The following is a 21,965-nucleotide window of genomic DNA, read 5'->3' as shown; positions in this document are numbered from 1 at the left end:
AGTGTAAAAGTTTTCCAACTTCCCGAGAACTAACATTTATTATGTCGCTAAGCGAAGTTCAGTCAGTATATAATTTCTACAGTAATTTAGGTTGTTAGATGTTCTTACACAAATGAGTTTGTCGGCTTAAAATCTTCCATTCACATCCTTTTACATTTCGATAATAGACACCGGAGTTCCTCGTTCAAGGGAGTGTCTGTTACGAATTAACTACTGTAGTTCTGATTGAAACAAATGTGTTATAGTTTTTATTTCTACCTCATGTCCTTGTAATATTTGTATAGAAAGAAGTTAACTGTGATGGTGTTGGCGTTCTTCAGGCATATTCACGGTGATGTGCTACAATGTGCTGTGTGACAAGTACGCTACACGGCAAATGTACGGCTACTGCCCCAGCTGGGCGCTCGAGTGGGACTACCGGAAGAAGGGCATTTTAGACGAGATTCGGCACTATGCCGCCGACATCATCAGCTTACAGGTGAGTGTACTTGACTGGTAAAATATGTGTGCTTCGTCGTGTAATTGTAGTCACTGTGTAACTAGTGGATAGTGCTCGTCTTACATAATCTTACAGGCTATCAGTATTTTCTCTTTTATGAATCTGGCAGTGTGATACTAAGAGGTCTGATTGGTTAATCGTGGACAAGATTATTGAAATAAAATGTTGGAATATTTTAGTCTTCCTTTCAATCACAATTCATTTCTTACTAACGTTGTGTTAGGTTGTCCAGAAATCAGGTTTGAAAGGTCTATATGTCAATGATCTCTCTGCAGTGCTGCTGTTCGAAGACATTATATTAGTCTATTTTTAAAGCAGGCTGCTCGGCGGGTCAGCGTAGCGGCCTTCGGTTTGGGTCGGATTCCCAGCCTGGCTGGAGATTTTAACTGCGTATGGTTAAATCCTCTGGGGTCGGGGACTGGGTGTTTGTGTTCATCTCAATACAGATCTCTTCATCTACACACAACTGACCGCACTATCAGCTACCATAGCAACACACACTAGTGATTAGGCTACGCCCCTCGATATCAGGTTGGTGTTAAGAAGGGCACCCGGCCGTAAAACGGGCCACATCTGTATGAAGTACCAACCCTAAGAAATTGGGAAAGAGGCCAAGAAGAAGAATAAGATGATGATGATAATGATTTGCAAAGTAGATCGACCGACTAAAATTGGCAGCAATAGGCATAGTTTCTCAACGACTGTCTAGCTGTAGGGTGTGCACATCAGGCTGCACTGTCTACAGTATTAAAAAGCCTTCAAAATGCTTTCAGGAAAATATATGAAGCTGTAAAGCAGGTCAAGTGACTACTAGCTCAACTACACTAAGGTTTCAACATAAGTCAGGTTTCTTTGAAAACATGGCCTCTGGAAAAAGATTACAGATGCAAAATTGGCTTCTCTGTCATTTTGGTTGTGGTCCTGTTGTTAGGAAGGGGAAAAGGAAATGCAAAGACAAAAGCAAGAACCATGCTAAAAGGCTGTAACGATAAAAGTTTAAGTTGGCAGTGCTGTTTTAGCTCATCCAATTCTATTGTCTCTCTTTTGAACTGAACATGTATGGTGATTTTTCTATCTAGAAACTAATCATTAGGAGCATTAAATCACAAGAAAAAGCACAAATAACGAATAAGAACTGGACAAAGGTACAGTCTATCACCAACGCTCTTCAGTGCATACCATTCATACAAGATGGTCTTACCAAAGTTAATGAAAATTAAACTGAATGTACCGAGCTCGATAGCTGCAATCGCTTAAGTGCGGCCAGTATCCAGTATTCGGGAGATAGTGGGTTAGAACCCCACTGTTGGCAGCCCTGAAGATGGTTTTCTGTGGTTTCCCATTTTCACACCAGGCAAATGCTGGGGCTGTACCTTAATTCAGGCCATGGCCGGTTCCTTCCCAGTCCTAGCCCTTTCCTGTCCCATCATCGCCATAAGACCTATCTCTGTCGGTGCGACGTTAAAGCCAGTAGCAAAAAAAAAAAAAAAACACTGAAAGTGTAGTCATTCAAGGGGAAAAAAAAAACTTGCTTCGTTTTACTTACGTTAGTTCTGTAATAGTTAAAATGATTATGATCAGAGCGATGTCCTACACAAGATGGATCAAACGTTGAGTGAAGAGTACAGTCTGAAAATAAATATAACGTAGATGATATTAATGAGATGCAGTAGAATTGAAGACGGACAGCCGCATGCTTCCCTCTAAGGAGTGTATGGTTCACTTCACCATCTTCGGGAGATAGTTGAAAAAAGACACAGTCAGTAGAATTTGCCAAGTTAAATGGCATTAATAGAAAAAGAAAAATCCTCACCTCAAAAAGCATAGATCTTACAATGAGAAAACATTTCTTGAATAGTTTTGTATAGAATACAGTACTATATTTCTGGACCGTAGCCCATAGGAGCTTAAAGAAAATATGCCTTAACAGTTTTGAAATGTGGTGCTACCCTAAAATATTTAAGGTAATATGGGCAGATAAAATGAAAGTGAGGAAGTGATGGAGTGGATAGGCGAGCAGAATAATCAGTAAGCAAGTTTGTTACCGGGCGAGTTGGCCGTGCGGTTCGGGGGCACGCGGCTGTGAACTTGCATCCGGGAGATAGTGGGTTCGAATCCCACTGTCGGCAGCCCTGAAGATGGTTTTCTGTGGTTTCCCATTTTCACACCAGGCAAATGCTGGGGCTGTACCTTAATTAAGGCCACGGCTACTTCCTTCCAACTCCTAGGCTTTTCCTATCCCATCTTCGCCATAAGACGTATCTGTGTCGGTGTGACGTAAAGGAACTAGCAAGAAAAAAAGCAAGTTTGTTTTACTTTTCTGAATTATTGGAGTTCTGATCGTAATTTTAAATAGATTTATAGGTACAGAATCATAGTTACTGTTGTTTAAAAATGGCCATAACACCAGACTGAAGGCCTATCATACCTTCTATTCTAGGTACTAGCAACAAGATTTACCCAAGCTACCAAATGGAAAACATCCTCTTGTGATACAATGGACTAACTATGCAGAATATAGGTAGTGTTTTTCATAAAAAAAATCATAATTGAAATATAACTCCAGTTTGCAGTATGTCTTGGTCAGAGTTGGGAAGTAATTGAGTACAAGTAATCAAATTACTTGTAGCATATACATTTTTAGTAATCTTCACTTGTATTCATTATGTTTTACAAAATTTTACTCATAATTTACTTGTTAAAATAAAATTGTAGTTGTTTTGTCCTTGTAATCATGACATTCTAGTAAGAGTTATACACTGTATAGAAGCAGAAATGAGAAAGAATTAAGTGATGATGCGGATTATCCCAGTTCTATGAAAGCATAACGATTAGCTTGACTAGTGTTGAAATCAAAAGCAGGCCAGATGTGCCACAATATTCCATGAGGTAAAACAGTGGGCTGCAAATCAAAAAAGTTTGAGAACTCTTGTTCCACACGAACACTCTTATAAAAGATAGGAGACTTCTTCCCCACACCAGCATCACCATAAATAGCTGCTTACAACTTGATACACTGTTATATGCTGATAAGGTACTGTTTACCAGTTCAGAGGTCCTACAACTATCTTGGATATTCCCTGTCACTTGAGAGCATTTCAGATATTGATAATGCGGCAGAATTTAACTGAACCATTGGTACTATAAATTCAATAATGAAAGGGTCTTCAGTCCTGAGAAACACAAGACTACACATACAGAACACTAGCCAGAGCAATTCTCTTGGTGATTTCTGTTCCAACCTGAGTTGATTATTCTTTTAAAATGTATTATTATTATTATTATTATTATTATTATTATTATTATTATTATTATTATTATTATTATTATTGGCCAAGGGTTCAATCGTAAAGGAAATGTTAAATTGAATTGGATTTAAAAAAAATACTAGATATTTTTTGTAACCAATCTACTCTTTGATTTTAAAATGAGAAGACTAAATGTTTACATCTGCCAGCATTACAAAATATCTTCTTAGTGAATTTTAAGTAAATTAAAATAGATGGTTACACCTTTTCTCCTCTGCACCTCCCGAGTCACTTGAAGCAGTTGATTCTGACAAAGCTGGTTTTGGAGCCACCTGGATGTTTGCTAAATGGGCTCACTCCATTTTTTGATTGCAAAACATGCTGAATGCAAATAAGCATTTAAAACATTTAAGCTAACCTTTCATGTTGGAGTTCATAGCTTAAACAGGTTAAATCTGTAATAGTTCCCTATTTACATTAAAAGAATATCATGATTGTAGCAGGAGTGAGAGTAGAAATCAGTTTTTCATCATTTCACAGAATTTTGTTAACAAGGACTTGGCCTGCTTTGCTAATGGGTGACTCATATTCTGAAAGTACTTCGTAAGTAACATTTGTGTGGATGTTTCTGTGAAGCAGTAGTGTGCGATGAACACATTCGTTACCCCAGCTACGAACATTTAAGAAAAAAGCAATCGCAGCCCCACCACTCTCCCTAAAACCAACATTATTATTTTATAAACTCACTCAATAAATAAGTGGAAGTATAACAAGCAAACAGACCAGACAAACGAATAAATAAATTAATAAATAAATAAAAAATACAATTTATGTATTAAAGAACATATAAAATTATAACTCACTCGAATAAGAATATTTTCAACCACATACTAGCACACATTTCGAAATTGATATTCACAGCCGTGACGGCACCATCATAACTTAAGTAGATTTTAAAAAAAATGTACTTACAGTTTCACCCGCTGATGCTTCGTAGTAGTATAGTCATTGTTTTCACAGAAATATACTGGGATTAACTTTTTATTTTTTAGAAAACCTAGCCTAAACTTCATGAGCAAAAAAATTAGCAGGTATTTTTCCGTCACCAAATTTTTACAGTTTCACTTGCTTCCTGAACGTAGGCACAGAGAGAATATTCCTCATGATGTATGCCGCAGAACTCACGAAAACTTCACCTATAATCCAAGGGGAACGCTACAAAATTCACCATGTACCACCAATACAGGCAAACCCTCTTGTACAAAGCATCCAAATACAAAATTCTTGTACTTCGCTCTTGGCTCTGTGTTCATGCTGGGTAACTGAATATTATTCTGCGTGCATCAAAAAACATACTCTACACGTGCTATCAATGAATCGCTCCCAAAAACTTCATCTATCCCGAAATCCAATAATAAAATAAATACTTTTATTACAATTGATTTCATAAAATGGCTATTTTTATTAGCAAGACTAAGTACAAGTAGCCATACTGTTTTTTCTTCTAGCCTCTGGTGTGTGGCCCTGAACACTTTGAGTCTTAACTATTAGAACTAACATGTATCCAAAGCTAGCTGCTCCACCACCGTAAGACGCTGTGAATCTCGAGCAAGGTCAACAGCCATTACCTCGCCTCCCCAAGAGAAGGTGGCTTAAAGCACAAGCCCCAACCAAGCGACTTGAATTTTGCTTGGGTAGCTCTCTTTCGCGCCAGCAAAGAAACCAAGCTCGCTGGAAAGACCTGGACTGCGGTAGAGCGAACAGGTTATCGAGACCGCTGCACTTGCCTTGATTTAACTGTTTGCAGTTTCTTTTAACTTGATAAAGAAAAGTTCTAAGGAATAATAAGACAATGTAAATACAAAATTATTTGCTCCAGAAGCGCTGGAGTAGCTGGGGTTCAGTGCACGCCACTGCTGTGAAGTCTGGTCTTTGTCAATAGAAGCTGTGTATTCTTATTGAGTGATGATCTTGAGCTGTTGATTCACCAAAGGCATTCTCCTCATATATTTCACAAATGTTTTTTACATGCCTATGCTGAATTTTAATAGAAAAAATCTTTCTTTATATGAGTTACACAAGTCCTTCATATAATTTATCCATGGAGAGAAACATTTGATCCTAAAGAAAGGATGGTGTTAAATAAGGAAATGGAATGTGGTAAGAAGAAAAAAAATCCCTAAGCATTATAAATCCAATGCTACCTGGTCTAAGAATATAAGAGTTGATCAAAGGCAAGATGATAGAGAGGGGTTCAGCTTAAATAAGTTCAAAGAGAATTGCTGATTTCTTTGAGATATTTAAAGCTCTGGGAATAATTGCAACTGTTCTGCCAAATGTCTGTGCAGCATTTTGGTAACTCATATTTCCATCATTCTAAATTAAAATTATGAATCCTTACATCCTAATAGTATGCTTATTCTACTTCTACTTCTCCTAAATTAGTGACGTCATACTTGAAAATGTACGCTTCTGTTTTGTTGATAGATCTGTAAAAGTTCTTGAAAGTTGGTCTCATAATGAAATAAAATGGTCCTCCTTCATGACTCATAAGAACATGTTTCTTATTCTTTTATCTATGAGTTTAAACAAACGTATATTTTCTAGGAGGTGGAAACAAGCCAGTTCTACAACTTCTTCCAGCCTGAGCTTAAACAGGATGGTTATGAGGGCATATTCTCACCAAAATCTCGAGCCAAAACGATGACAGAGAACGAGCGCAAATACGTAGATGGGTGTGCTATCTTCTTCCGAACTGCCAAGTGAGTTTATAATCACATCTTCCAAATATACATTTACTTTTACAGGGAATGCTATGCTTTCATTTGAATGAATTTGTATATTTCAGTATTTCATATTTTGTATAAACACAAAGTGTACAATATTATGCTGAGATGATAAGTAACATTTAAAAATATAACAATAGTAGAACTGTTGTTAGTTGAGTGATTCACTACCTTTTCATTGACTAATAAATTACCTTACTGGAGCACTATTTGTCATGAATTCATCTCAAGAGTATATTGACTTAGATGCTAGAATAGGGCCTCTTAAACGCCCAAAATCTCACACGTGCAAATCGAGGCGCAAGAGCTCCTTGCACTTTGCATCTGTTCCACTCGGCTCGGCTCGGACCAACGCTTCGTCTCTGGGTTACTCGGCTAAGCACGGCTGAACTCGGCTCGGATTTTGAGCGTTGCGGAGCAAGTGAGGAAGAGCGAGACAGGTGTGAGGAAAGAGAGAGACAGCGCTATGGCTCCAAATCGAGGAGTGGGGGTCTGCACTCTGGGCAACCAAGCAAAGCCGTCTTTTGCACCGTGCACAGTGCATGCACCCTGAGAGGCCCTGTGCTAGAAGTTTGATTAGCTATGCAGGATGAATATTAAACATCGAAATAATTTAAATCTGTAAACATTGTGGTATAATACTTAAGAGGTGGGTATAGTGGCATTATTTTCAAGCTCTGAGAACATAAACATGGAAAGGAAAGATGACTACAGAAGGTCGTTCAGGATCTCTGGAGACGAAGTTGGAAGGACAATTTGCTTATGAAAAGCCATGTCTCCACCAACGATCATGCTCATTTGGAAAGCCAGCATTTCTAGCTATAGCCAGACAACATAATTTCCGTTTTAGCAGACTTCTTCGCAGAGCTAACCTGTCTATCTTACTCCACTCCTCCTGACAGGCTTTCAGAAGCCATGGATAGTGAGTAGACACCTAAGGCCTTTTTTAGGAGTCCAAATGCACAGAAATCCATGGATGAACCATTGGGTCAGTAAAAGGAATTGCACGGATTCCAATTTTCATCTCCATTCTCCAAGAACAGATGAGTTGAACGAGAGGTGTGGCTGCATGCTTTATCTTGATGTACCCATACCTCCCATATAGTGATTTGTCTCTAGAGTGGTGGTAAATAGAGCGGGGTTTGTTACAATCAATAAGGTACACATATGCTTCGTCTAATGTCACCACATTTCTTGCGTTATTGCGACGTTCCGCTTTTCTAATTGCAGGTCCTTGTTGATTATAGTGTTAACTTTTGAAACAGACATCCCCAACTTACGTGCGATAGTCTTTGGGGGGCAAGGTTACCACCTCAGACAGGTACGGCAGGTAGCTGGCCATGGATTTGTCTGTTTTTTCCTCTCTGGGATTAAGTCCAGTCGGCCTTTGCCTCTTTTATTCAATACAGCACTGATCCCATTCTTTGATATCAAGAAATCACACTTCTTGCATATTTCTTGGATTGCAGAATACCTATATTTAGCATTGGAAAGGGCTATTATATAGCCTTCCCAGTAAGGGTCAATCTGATTTGGCATCGTTTCAGCTAATGTCACGAAACCCTATTCACATGTTCTCAGTACTGACGTGAAACATTAACCCCCCCCTATTTTACCGTGCTCAGGTTGATAACAGCACCGCCATTGGTCTTCAAACTCGTCACCAGAGATCCTGGGCGACCTTCTGTTGTATTATGGACGTGATTGTATCGTACAAATTCCTGTTGACAGTTTCTGAATAGGAAGGAGTTCACCATGCTACTTGCCCCTGGGCTTCAAACTTGAAGACTGAATGGTAAGATTGAATGGTCGGTTGGCCAGCCGTCTTCTATGCCGAAGATTGTGGAATTAAATCTTAGCACAGTTGGTTGAGTTTTTTCAGTGCTTCATTGAGAATAGTATGTATGTATTGCCCCCTTTATTCCCGGTCGGCTCAGCCGGAGAGCGAAAGTCCCAGTCGTGGACAGTTCGCTGTCGGGCCTTGCTTGTTTTTAAAGGGCAGGTAAGATACAAGGACTGATGACAATCAGAAAACATTTAAAACAACAGTTTTGACATTTATTAAAACTAGCACTCAAAAAACCCACAAATTTAACAAAATTAACAAATAAAGCTTGATGGATTTTGTTCAGATTTCTTCTCCACAAGTTGCCTGATTTGTTACACCTTCGTTCTCCACTCATATTGAAGCTTGAATTTAAATGAAATATACAATAAATATCCATTAGCACACATCTGGCTTGAATAAAGAAATAACATTATGCTGGGAAAACCTCCTCTTAATAATGGTTGGATTATCTGATCAGTAGTGAACTAAGTATCTGTAGGCCTAGGGTAGAGAAAGTGAAATCTGTCTGCAAACGAATAAGGGTAGAAAATCTCCAGGATGAGGAAATTAGACAGAAGTACATGGATATGATTAGTGAGAAGTTTCGAACAGTAGACACTAAGCAGGTTCAGGATATAGAAAGTGAATGGGTGGCATACAGGGATGCTGTAGTAGAAACAGCAAGGGACTGCCTAGGAAAAATTGTATGTAAAGATGGGAAAAGGCGAACATCTTGGTGGAATGATGAAGTGAGAGCAGCCTGTAAACGTAAAAAGAAGGCTTATCAGAAATGGCTCCAAACAAGGGCCGAGGCAGACAGGGATTTGTACGTAGATGAAAGAAACAGAGCGAAACAAATAGTTGTTGAATCCAAAAAGAAGTCATGGGAAGATTTTGGTAATAACCTGGAAAGGCTAGGTCGAGCAGCAGGGAAACCTTTCTGGACAGTAATAAAGAATCTTAGGAAGGGAGGAAAAAAGGAAATGAACAGAGTAATTCAGGTGAACTCGTAACAGATCCCAGGGAATCACTGGAGAGGTGGATGGAATATTTTGAACATCTTCTCAATGTAAAAGGAAATCATCATGGTGGTGTTGCAAACAGTCAAGCTCATGGGGAGGAGGAAAATGATGTTGGTGAAATTATGCTTGAGGAAGTGGAAAGGGTGGTAAAAAATCTCCATTGTCATAAGGCAGCAGGAATAGATGAAATTAGACCTGAAATGGTGAAGTATAGTGGGAAGGCAGGGATGAAATGGCTTCATAGAGTAGTCAAATTAGCGTGGAGTGTTGGTAAGGTACCTTCAGATTGGACAAAAGCAGTAATTGCACCTATCTATAAGCAAGGGAACAGGAAGGATTGCAACAACTATCGAGGTATCTCATTGATTAGTATACCAGGCAAAGTATTCACTGGCATCTTGGAAGGGAGGGTGCGATCAGTCGTTGAGAGGAAGTTGGATGAAAACCAGTGTGGTTTCAGACCACAGAGAGGCTGTCAGGATCAGATTTTCAGTATGCACCAGGTAATTGAAAAATGCTACGAGAGGAATAGGCAGTTGTGTTTTATGTTTCGTAGATCTTGAGAAAGCATATGACAGGGTACTGAGGGAAAAGATGTTCACTATATTGGGGGACTATCGATTTAAAGGTAGATTATTAAAATCAATCAAAGGCATTTATGTTGACAATTGGGCTTCAGTGAGAATAGATGGTAGAATGAGTTCTTGGTTCAGGGTACTTACAGGAGTTAGACAAGGCTGTAATCTTTCACCTTTGCTGTTTGTAGTTTACATGGATCATCTGCTGAAAGGTATCAGATGGCAGGGAGGGATTCAGTTAGGTGGAAATGTAGTAAGCAGCCTGGCCTATGCTGACGACTTGGTCTTAATGGCAGACTGTGCCGAAAGCCTGCAGTCTAACATCTTGGAACTTGAAAATAGGTGCAATGAGTATGGTATGAAAATTAGCCTCTCGAAGACTAAATTGATGTCAGTAGGTAAGAAATCCAACAGAATTGAATGTCAGATTGGTGATACAAAGCTAGAACAGGTCGATAATTTCAAGTATTTAGGTTGTGTGTTTTCCCAGGATGGTAATATAGTAAGTGAGATTGAATCAAGGTGTAGTAAAGCTAATGCAGTGAGCTCGCAGTTGCGATCAGCAGTATTCTGTAAGAAGGAAGTCAGCTCCCAGACAAAACTATCTTTACATCGGTCTGTTTTCAGATCAACTTTGCTTTATGGGAGCGAAAGCTGGGTGGACTCAGGATATCTTATTCATAAGTTAGAAGTAACAGACATGAAAGTAGCAAGAATGATTGCTGGTACAAACAGGTGGGAACAATGGCAGGAGGGAACTCGGAATGAGGAGATAAAGGCTAATTTAGGAATGAACTCGATGGATGAAGCTGTACGCATAAACCGGCTTCGGTGGTGGGGTCATGTGAGGCGAATGGAGGAGGATAGGTTACCTAGGAGAATAATGGACTCTGTTATGGAGGGTAAGAGAAGTAGAGGGAGACCAAGACGACGATGGTTAGACTCTGTTTCTAAGGATTTAAAGATAAGAGGTATAGAACTAAATGAGGCCACAACACTAGTTGCAAATTGAGGATTGTGGCAACGTTTAGTAAATTCTCAGAGGCTTGCAGACTGAACGCTGAAAGGCATAACAGTCTATAATGATAATATATGTATGTATGTATGTATAAATTTACTGAAGCATGTCTATTCAAGACTTTATCACCATTAAAATACATTCACAAGAATTGTTATTTCCACGAAATTCCTTCTAAACTGCTCTGAATAATATGTGACGGTAATCAATTCACGTTATCTGATGCCTCAAAACTGAAATTAACAATCTTTACAAATTTTGGGTACCTTGCCCATACGATTGAAATATTATGCACTTGTTCATTTATGGCTGGTACCTTAATGTTACTTTTATGTAAATTTTAAATAAAACTTACTAAAGGTTATAACCATCTCAAATTAAATGATCACCAACAATGCTGGAAATAACCTGGGCCCAACATGGTGAACACATGGCCAGGGCAGAACCACATTTCTACACTCACTCCACAATCACACAAATGATACATGATTATTATTTACTTATATTACAGTCGGATTCTGGAATTTTACTACTAAATGTTGATTTATATTCTCCCACTCATGGAATTTTAAGATGACGGTATCGGGTAAATATCACTCACGACCTTCACAGAAATGTGATTAAATATGGGCAATCACTTATTCAGAAATAACAGAGTTCTCACAACATTGATGATCAAGAATATCGGCGGTTCAATATTCAGAAGAATTGTCTACCATAACACGCACATAAATATAGGTTAAACATTAACACCATCGGACCTGTGGTTCATGAGTCACGATAAAATTATTATTACTTTAAATCTTATTCACATCATTTAACACGTGCTCCAAAATTTGCAGAAGACATGGTTCACCAGACACATACTTCCCAAATAAACTATATAATTAATCCCTCAGGATTCTGCCGTATTTCAGGCTGATATTCCACTTAATATAGCACACATCAAACATTACACAATAAGAACAAGTAACATTGTAACTCATGGCCATTAACTTTTAGTTTAACCTGATCTACAAATTATTATTATTATTATTATTATTATTATTATTATTATTATTATTATTGGATATCAGTTTCACAAAATCTTAATTCGACACTGGCTGTTTTTAAACAACCATGTTGAGTAATGAGTCGTTCTGTTCGGCGTTAAACTCCCTCTAGTTTCGTCATGTTCTCCACTGTAGTAGGGTGCCGGGAAGGAAGCCCATAAAACAGTATTGGCCGTACTGATGACAACTAGACTGTCTGAACTGCTTTCTTCCTGGCTCCAAGTAGAGATCTGCAGATGAATCCCAGGACTCTGTATGCTTTGCACCTTATTTCCTCAACATGCGTGCTCCATTTTAAATTGTTGCAAATGTGAATGCCAAGCAATTTTATTGAGGTACAAGGTATCAGGTTTTTACCACACAGTGAAATTTGGTGTTGTAACTGTGATCTTGCTCTAGTTAAGCAGATATATTTACATTTCTGTACATTTAGAGACATTCTGTTTATTTTGCACCACAGAGCCACATTATCTAGATCTGACTGTAACTTATTTACATCATTCTCATTGCGAATGGCTCTGTAAATGATGGTGTCATCAGCCTACTGTGCCATAGAAGACGATACACAACCTGGCAGGTCCAGCGTAAATATCACATACAGAAGCGGTCCTATCACACTATGTTGAATCACACCCAAGGTGACTAAAGTTTGTTCTGATCTGACCCCACTGAACACAGTGCTCTGCATCCGACCTACCAGGAATGCATTACATAAAATAAATTTCATCGTAAAGTCCGTATTGTCGTACGTATATTTTAAGGTTAAGTTTCAATATTCCACCTTCACAATACCATAAGTTTATTGTTTATTTATTTAAACAACATTATTAAATAATACGGGACATTCACAATTAAGTATTTATTATTTTCCACCTAGTCGATACAATGATTGCTTAAGGCAATTTAATGGTTAAAAGTGGTACATGTTTCGTATTTTATCAACATCTTCAGCCACATAACACTGTTTAGATGAAAAATATATAAAATGGACAAAGTAATGCTTAAGAGGAAGTGTCCTTAAAATTAACATAAGATTGACAACATTAAGACAAACAAAAACTCAAGAGAAAATATATAAATTATTACTACAATTTGTACCGGGCGGTACACCTCTACACCGTTTATTTAAAAGTTGCGCCAGTTGAAACTCCTCTTCTGGAGGAAGGTTGAACTTTATCTATTCTATTAATTCTCTACTTTCTCAGAAGATGTCACCACGTGGAAAATTTTGAGTTTTTGAACTGTGTCACTTTTGATGTGTTTTTGTTTAGCTTGAAGTAAGAGAACTTTCTCTTCTAGAGGACACTACTGAAGATCAACAATAGTGCAACCTAGTGCGGAGTCAAAGAACTATTTTGTTGAAGAAATTTTTATTTCAAATGTTTGTTCTTTGCTAAATTTCTTTCTGTTATTGTTTAAGTTGGCTGTATACCCCTCTCTTTCCCCTTGTTTTGCATGTAGCCAATCCCGAATTTCTTAAATTAATTTCTATCCAATCAGATGTATCTTCCCCCAACTTGAATCGATTGCGGGGTCCTATCCAATAAAAACATTGTGGGCGGGTGTTTTCATTCCCCTAACGCCTAGAAACTTCCGCGAGAGTATATAAACTGCTGATTTTAGGGTCTCCGGGCCACTTCTGTTCCATCTTTCAGTGTATTAAGTACATAGCAGGAGGCGGGAAGCGCCTCTTTCTTCTTCAGCCGTTCAACACCAGGTAATGGCCTATTAATAACTTCTTTTCTTGCGAGGTTAGCAGTTTAACACTCGCGGCGGGTTCGAAGCATTTCCATCATGTAACCTTTTCCTAAAATGTAATTACTCTTTTCATCTTTTTCTTGTAAAGCTACATATTGGGATAGAGAGTGCTACCCTCTCGAGCTCCCACTCACATTTGTTTTGAGGTGAACTTATTTTCTCAAACTATTCTTCGTTTATGTAATGTAAATTGTTCTTCTCTAAGTCACCTCTGTAGTATGGGATTAGCCCTTGCGTTAGTGGCCCAGAGCCAGATTAGGTTTAAAAAAAACAAAGTGTATTAGGAGTGCAAGTTCGCCTCCTCTCAAATTGTTATTTTAGAGGTCATGTAATCAACCTTCTTTTCATGTAATAGACCTCAGTAGGTTGGGTATTTTACCCCTGTGAATACGTCCTTAGAGGACAGCTTGAAGGTAGAGTTTGGTGTGGCCTTGTGATAGGCTTACAATTTTGAGAGCGGATCGCTCTTTGAAATTTGTTTCTGTATGCCTCGTGCAGGCTTTATGTGTAATGTTTGGAGCCAGTGCTCCTGGGCATGAATGGGGCTTTCTGCCCCTTGGCTAAAATTTTTTGGAGTAAGGCGGGGCTGATGGCCCAAGAGTTATGAAGTAAGGGCACTGAGCCCGAATCCAGTAATATTGTACCTACATTTTTGCTACTCTGTACCTGTTATGATTGTTATCTCTTGTTTTTGAAAAGAAAATATAACCTAGTTAAATTTTAAATTAATTTTACATTGCACGTTAAATTCGTAGCTTGAAACCCATTCACACCCGCACCTTCTTTCACCTCTACCTACCACGGATATCTCCGTAACACAATTGAAAGCAGTTGTCAAGGAAACACTTGTACAATATTCCATAGAGAGTATGTCCTAAACGAATATTCTTTTCTTAATAATTCATGAAAAAAGGTCAAATTATAAATTATACAGTTTATAGGTAATTGTCGAAATGAAGAAAACCAGAAGAAAACCAGATATCACAATGTGGTTCTTATTATTAATGCAGATGAAATATAACTAATTCTTAGTTGTCAATTCTTATTAAGCCTGCTTTCCTTTGGAACAGTAACTCCTGTCATTCTTTCACAGGTGGTGGTGGTGATTATTGTTTTAAGAGGAAGTACAACTAGGCAACCATCCTCTATATAACACTAATCAGAGAGAAAAAAATGGAAGGGATCCGACACTTCGAAAAATGAAGGTATCGGCCAAAGGAAGACAAGGGCCACGAAGGGCGTGAAAGTGAAAGACTCCCTAGCCCTCGCAAACCTAATAGCGTCGGGGTTGGAAAAGAACAAGAGTTGACCAAGGGAGGTCGGATAGGGGAGATGAAAGTGAGGAGCCTGGCACAAGTAAGTGGAAGCAATGCCAGGACTCAGCTGAGGGCCCCATGGTCGCCAACCCACGCTCCAAAGTTCAGAGCCCCTGGGGCCCCTTTTAGTCGCCTCTTACGACAGGCAGGGGATACCGTGGATGTTATTCTACTGCCCCCACCCACAGGGGGACATTCTTTCACAGTCTTGTGTCTGGTGTAAAATTGATGATGCGTTCTTCCTTGCTCTTGCACCTGAGGAGGTGGAGGAGTGGGGTATATAGGTGTGTCAAGAACCTCCTTGCTGCCACCTATAGCTTCAACTGAGGAGGAATAAGTTGTAGGGCTATCTGTAGATGGAGAAATTCCAATTCTTTTTTCGTGATCTTTTTCAAGCATTTTCAAATATACTAGAATTTGATAATATAAAGGATTCTTATATTCTACAGCCTCATTAAGGTTATCATTTTTCTTTATAAGTTGGTCTAGATGAATGTATAGATCTTCATATGTGTTCATTAAGCTGCCCTTCTTTAATTTCTTTATGATGGTCAGGTCTTGTTCTATGGTGGTAAATTTATGACCTGTGGCAGTCATGTGTGATCCCATAGCTGAGAATCTTCTATGTTTTTCAGCATTCACATGTTCCAAATATCTAATTTTAAAATTGCGGCCAGATTGTCCTATGTATGTATTCTTGCATTCAAAGCAGGATGAGGAAATTAGACAGAAGTACATGGATATGATTAGTGAGAAGTTTCGAACAGTAGAGAGTAAGCAGGTTCAGGATGTAGAAATAGAATGGGAGGTATACAGGGATGCTGTAGTAGAAACAGCATGGGAATGCCTAGGAACAACTGTGTGTAAAGATGGGAAAAGGCGAACATCTTGGTGGAATGATGAAGTGAGAGCAGCCTGTAAACGTAAAAAGAAGGCTTATCAGAAACGGCTCCAAACAAGGGCCGAGGCAGACAGGGATTTTGTACGTAGATGAAAGAAACAGAGCGAAACAAATAGTTGTTGAATCCAAAAAGAAGTCGTGGGAAGATTTTGGTAATAACCTAGGAAGGCTAGGTCAAGCAACAGGGAAACCTTTCTGGACAGTAATAAAGAATCTTAGGAAGGGAGGGAAAAGGGAAATGACCAGTCTTTTGAGTAATTCAGGTGAACTCATAATAGATCCTAGGGAATCACTGGAGAGGTGGAGAGAATATTTTGAACATCTTCTCAATGTAAAAGGAAATCATCCTGATGGTGTTGCAAACAGCCAAGCTCATGGGGAGGAGGAAAATGATGTTGGTGAAATTATGCTTGAGGAAGTGGAAAGGGTGGTAAAAAATCTCCATTGTCATAAGGCAGCAGGAATAGATGAAATTAGACCTGAAACGGTGAAGTATAGTGGGAAGGCAGGGATGAAATGGCTTCATAGAGTAGTAAAATTAGCATGGAGTGTTGGTAAGGTACCTTCAGATTGGACAAAAGCAGTAATTGCACCTATCTATAAGCAAGGGAACAGGAAGGATTGCAACAACTATCGAGGTATCTCATTGATTAGTATACCAGGCAAAGTATTCACTGGCATCTTGGAAGGAAGAGTGCGATCAGTAGTTGAGAGGAAGTTGGATGAAAACCAGTGTGGTTTCAGACCACAGAGAGGCTGTCAGGATCAGATTTTCAGTATGCACCAGGTAATTGAAAAATGCTACGAGAGGAATAGGCAGTTGTGTTTTATGTTTCGTAGATCTTGAGAAAGCATATGACAGGGTACTGAGGGAAAAGATGTTCACTATATTGGGGGACTATCGATTTAAAGGTAGATTATTAAAATCAATCAAAGGCATTTATGTTGACAATTGGGCTTCAGTGAGAATTGATGGTAGCATGAGTTCTTGGTTCAGGGTACTTACATGGGTTAGACAAGGCTGTAATCTGTCACCTTTGCTGTTCGTAGTTTACATGGATCATCTGCTGAAAGGTATCAAATGGCAGGGAGGGATTCAGTTAGGTGAAAATGTAGTAAGCAGTGTGGCCTATACTGACGACTTGGTCTTAACCCATTAATGCCCAGAAAATATTTTTTTCGTGTTTTCTTGTACTTTTTTCAGCTTTACATGTATAACCGATCCTTGAAGCAAGAATACTTAAAAAATATGAATATTTTAATTTTAAGGGCCATTTTTTTGGCGTATGATATATCATACGCTGGGCAGTAGGGAATAACATATTACACAAAATTTACTAAGAACAAAAATAATTTATTGCAACATAAATTAGAACTATAAACAGAATACTGATCTTATAGATGGAATTTAAATAATTCAGATCCCTCTTGGGCAAAGTCCGTACTTTCCACCTATCTTATGATGTGTTAGCATGATCTGAAGCGAATTTTGAAGCCTACTGTTGTTTTTGTAATACAACAGAAACTTATTAGTAACAGTAACCACAGAAAACATTGAATTGTTTGTTTTCATCCATCACCATTTAGTAATCATTTCATCATATGGAACTGAACAAAGCACTGGAGTGAACTTACTGACACTCCACTCTTGAACGCATGATGGCTCTGGCACATCTCTCCCTGTAAACTTCACTGACTTCTTAAGCTCCTTGTTTACACAATTTCTTACTTTCCTTACTTTCTTTTGTGGATTCCTGGATTTATTCCATTCGGAAGATACATCAGTGGATTCTGTAATTGTAGGAGCCTTCTGTAGTGGTACTTGTTTCTCATCAGCTGCAGTAAATACTCTCTCTGAATTTTCAAAAATACAGACATCGAGTCTCTCTTCTAAGCCACACGGAGTTTTCTTTACCCTCTGACTTCGACTTCCTGTCTAAGTATACCCTTCCCTACATCCCAAGCTGTAGCACAATCATCATCATCACTAGGCCCATCATCTTGATCACTGTCATTGCCATCAACAGCTCCCGTAAGCACTAATCATATTTCATTTGCTTCTGAAAATGGGTCATCGTCATAATCACCATTTTCTAAGCTGTCCAGAATGCTCAGAATGGCCTCCCAATCTGTTATTGTATTTTATCTGAAATTGAAAATTTTCATCCTGTGAATGCCCAGCGTATGATATTTCATACGTTAAAAGATATTTGTGTTTGAATGCCATCTCGATCAGTGAAGGTAGTAACTATCATACGAGGTCAAATCCTCATACTATTCCCGTAGCAAATATACTGAAATATGATTCATTTTTCATAGCTCAATTCCACAATAATTATAAATACTCACCGGTGCATTATTTTGGTCAGCCTGCTGCGCGACCCGCACTTTCTTTCCAACTATCAACGTAACAGGGGGAAAACAACAATGTCATTAGCTAGGAAACATTATTTGCGTCCCTGATGCGCTAAATTATACCTTTAAAAAATTGCAAAACAGTCACGGTGACTCAGATATAACGCCATTTGGAAAGCACGTTTTGCGTATGATATTATATACGGTGGGCATTAGTTGGTTAATGGCAGACTGTGCCGAAAGCCTCCAGTCTAATATCTTGGAACTTGAAAATAGGTGCAATGAGTATGGTATGAAAATTAACCTCTCGAAGACTAAATTGATGTCAGTAGGTAAGAAATTCAACAGAATTGAATGTCAGATTGATGATACACAGCTAGAACAGGTCGATAATTTCAAGTATTTAGGTTGTGTGTTCTCCCATGATGGTAATATAGTAAGTGAGATTGAATCAAGGTGTAGTAAAGCTAATGCAGTGAGCTCGCAGTTGCGATCAGCAGTATTCTGTAAGAAGGAAGTCAGCTCCCAGACGAAACTATCTTTACATCGGTCTGTTTTCAGACCAATTTTGCTTTATGGGAGTGAAAGCTGGGTGGACTCAGGATATCTTATTCATAAGTTAGAAGGAACAGACATGAAAGTAGCAAGAATGATTGCTGGTACAAACAGGTGGGAACAATGGCAGGAGGTTACTCAGAATGAGGAGATGAAGGCTAATTTAGGAATGAACTCGATGGATGAAGCTGTACGCATAAACCGGCTTCGATGGTGGGGTCATGTGAGGCGAATGGAGGAGTATAGGTTACCTAGGAGAATAATGTGGCTACTCCAACCACTATTCTTATACCTTCATATCTTCCACACAATATAAATGACATTTGTTTGAGCGCCAGTTGCTTTTTTAAGAAAAACAACAAAATTCGGTAGAGCATACCTCTTATATCAATTATCTCAAGGCGTGAGGTGATAAACTCACATATTTGGCAATATACAGGGATATGGATCAGGAAAATATTAAATTACTGTTGCATTTCCACAATTGAGGATTGTACATGGAACTGGAATCACTTATTATAATTAAAATAAAACTGAGTTTATGACTATAATTTACGTCACAATGAACAATCATTGACGTGTTTTAATTTAACAAAAAAATATATCGTGAGATTTGCGGTACTAATAAAAGGAAAATTTAATTTAAACAAAAAAAGCTATTGGCATGAACTTGAAGTGAGATGTGATATCGCCGCTGATTACATTCTTCTTCATGTTATGAATGCATAACATGTCTGATGCTTTAATTACCTGATGTCGGCATACACCGCTGTTGAACTTGAAATTCTTGGGAAAACCTCTGAGCTGAAGTCGGGAGCCGTCTGCTGTTATCTTCTTATATAACAAGGAGCTGGCCTACATACCATGTACGCGTGTAGGGAGCTCCAATGTAATTACGTCCACTCAATATATTATAAGAAATTGGAAAATATTATTGAAACATCTTGTGAAGTCCATCCTCACAAGAAGATGATGTTTCTTTATCAGCATAGTACCCGTCTCTGCTCGGATACAACCACCACTTGTAGACTTCCTCGATTATTACTTCTTCAAACACAACTCTTAGCTCTGACCATCACACTAAGACCACTTCTTCCATTTTATACATCGACTGTTACATATGATCTGAACGATATGAACTGAATACTATGAACTGAATACCTCTCCCCACCGTTGCATCAACTTATATAACCTCGCGATGACGACTCATTTCCCTACTCACTGTTCATCCCTTCCACTTCAACATACAGTAGCTGGCGAATACTGACACTTGGTCGCAATCACGTGCCCACACACTGATGTCATCAGTCATGTGTCGTCTAAGCGTACCCAAGCGGATTGAGAATGACTATGCTGAATGCGTCACCGGAAAATCTACTTGCACAGTTAAACATAGCCTCGATTGCAAAATACTATGCCAGCTCATCTAGCCAGAGTTACAAGCCACAGCATGACAATATGAAACCAACAAATCTCACTTACTACAATACAGAATAAATACAAACAAATTTCACTTAACCTAGGATTAAATACAATAATATACGTGATACCTAATTATTACAGTCTAAATGATGAGAAACAGAATATATAAAATCTAATGAATCGGGTTAATAATAATAATAATAATAATAATAATAATAATAATAATAATAATAATAATAATAATAATAATAATAATAATAATAAATACTGAATGCAATCTGTAACCCTGTTGTACGGTTACAATAATGGATTCTGCTATGGAGGGCAAGAGAAGTAGAGGGAGACGAAGACGACGATGGTTAGACTCAGTTTCTAACGATTTAAAGATGAGGTATAAAACTAAATGAGGCCACAGCACTAGTTGCAAATCAAGGATTGTGGCGACGTTTAGTAAATTCTCAGAGGCTTGCAGACCGAACGCTGAAAGGCATAACAGCCTATAATGATAATGTATGTATGTATGTATGTATGTATGTATGTATGTATGTTGATTTATATTTCCCCACTCATGGAATTTTAAGATGACGGTATCGGGTAAATATCACTCATGATCTTCACAGAAATGTGATTAAATATGGGCAATCAGTTATTCAGAAATAACAGAGTTCTCACGGCGTTGATCATCAAGAATATCCGTTGTACTTGAAGACGGATGGAGTACTGTTGCCGCTTTTGTTTCTGATGAAAGCCCATAGCTCTTTACTATTGGAACTAAGGCTGTGGATATATGAACTGTAGGCATCACGGATTAATGATTTAAGTTTGTTCCTAGCCAGTCTGTACTTCTCCCACCTACTGTCACTTGGATTTTCCTTCCATTTCCTGTATAAACAGTTTCTCTTTCAAATACCCGATGTTGTCTCTTTAGTGATCCATGGCATTTTTTGCTTATTAGAGATGGAAACTTTCGGCACAACTTGATCGGCATATTCAAAAGATACTTCTTTCCAGTTTTCTCAGATCTTTATGATATTTATATCGCCGATGAAGGATGCGAGGGGAATAGGAAGATTTTTTGATAGAAGAGAGGAAAGATCGTTCCAGTTGGTGCAGGAAAGATTATATATTTTTCTGGAATGAAGTTTTGGGGAGGATTTTCTGTAGGTCAAAGTTGTAATTATAGCTTGGTGATCACAAAATCCAGGTATTACGTCCAGTATGTATCAAGTATCAAGTAAATGTTGTTACGGAAGTCTTGGGACTAGTTTCAGTTACTTAGTGGCCATCTTCACCCAAATAAAAATTAAATAAATTATGTGATAACTAAAACGTATGTATACCAGACAAAGACAGTGTTGTAGGAATAATTATAACATTAAAATATATATAATAACAAAAATAAAGGTTATGATCCTTTTGTCACAATAAGGTGTCTTTAAGTTGACTTATGACCTCGGGCAAAGAAATAAATCTGGAAATGATAGTCAGAATTAGGAATGAATAAATATACAGAAAAGAAATGAAAAAGGAGAAAAATTATTTATGAGGCTTACCTCTAATGTCTGATGTAGAATAAGCTCTGGCTTGCGGAAGAAGCAGGCATGCAATGTAAGGCCATGTAATATCA

The 21,965-nt window shown here is 38.3% G+C and overlaps 1 protein-coding gene across 1 annotated transcript in view; it reads left to right on the top strand.

The window, feature by feature from the left end:
* Positions 1–21,965, top strand: part of twin (CCR4-NOT transcription complex subunit 6-like twin) — a 201,766-nt gene that overhangs the window by 44,779 nt on the left and 135,022 nt on the right. Inside the window, exons 2-3 of the mRNA XM_067148532.2 lie at positions 321–478; positions 6,355–6,509. Coding sequence (XP_067004633.2) covers positions 335–478; positions 6,355–6,509 — 299 coding nt within the window. The 5' untranslated portion in view covers positions 321–334. The remainder of the gene's footprint in view (positions 1–320; positions 479–6,354; positions 6,510–21,965) is intronic.

Source organism: Anabrus simplex, chromosome 1 (genome assembly GCF_040414725.1).
Source record: "Anabrus simplex isolate iqAnaSimp1 chromosome 1, ASM4041472v1, whole genome shotgun sequence".
In the NCBI taxonomy this organism is placed as follows: domain Eukaryota; kingdom Metazoa; phylum Arthropoda; class Insecta; order Orthoptera; family Tettigoniidae; genus Anabrus; species Anabrus simplex.
This window is presented reverse-complemented; position numbering and strand designations above follow the sequence as displayed.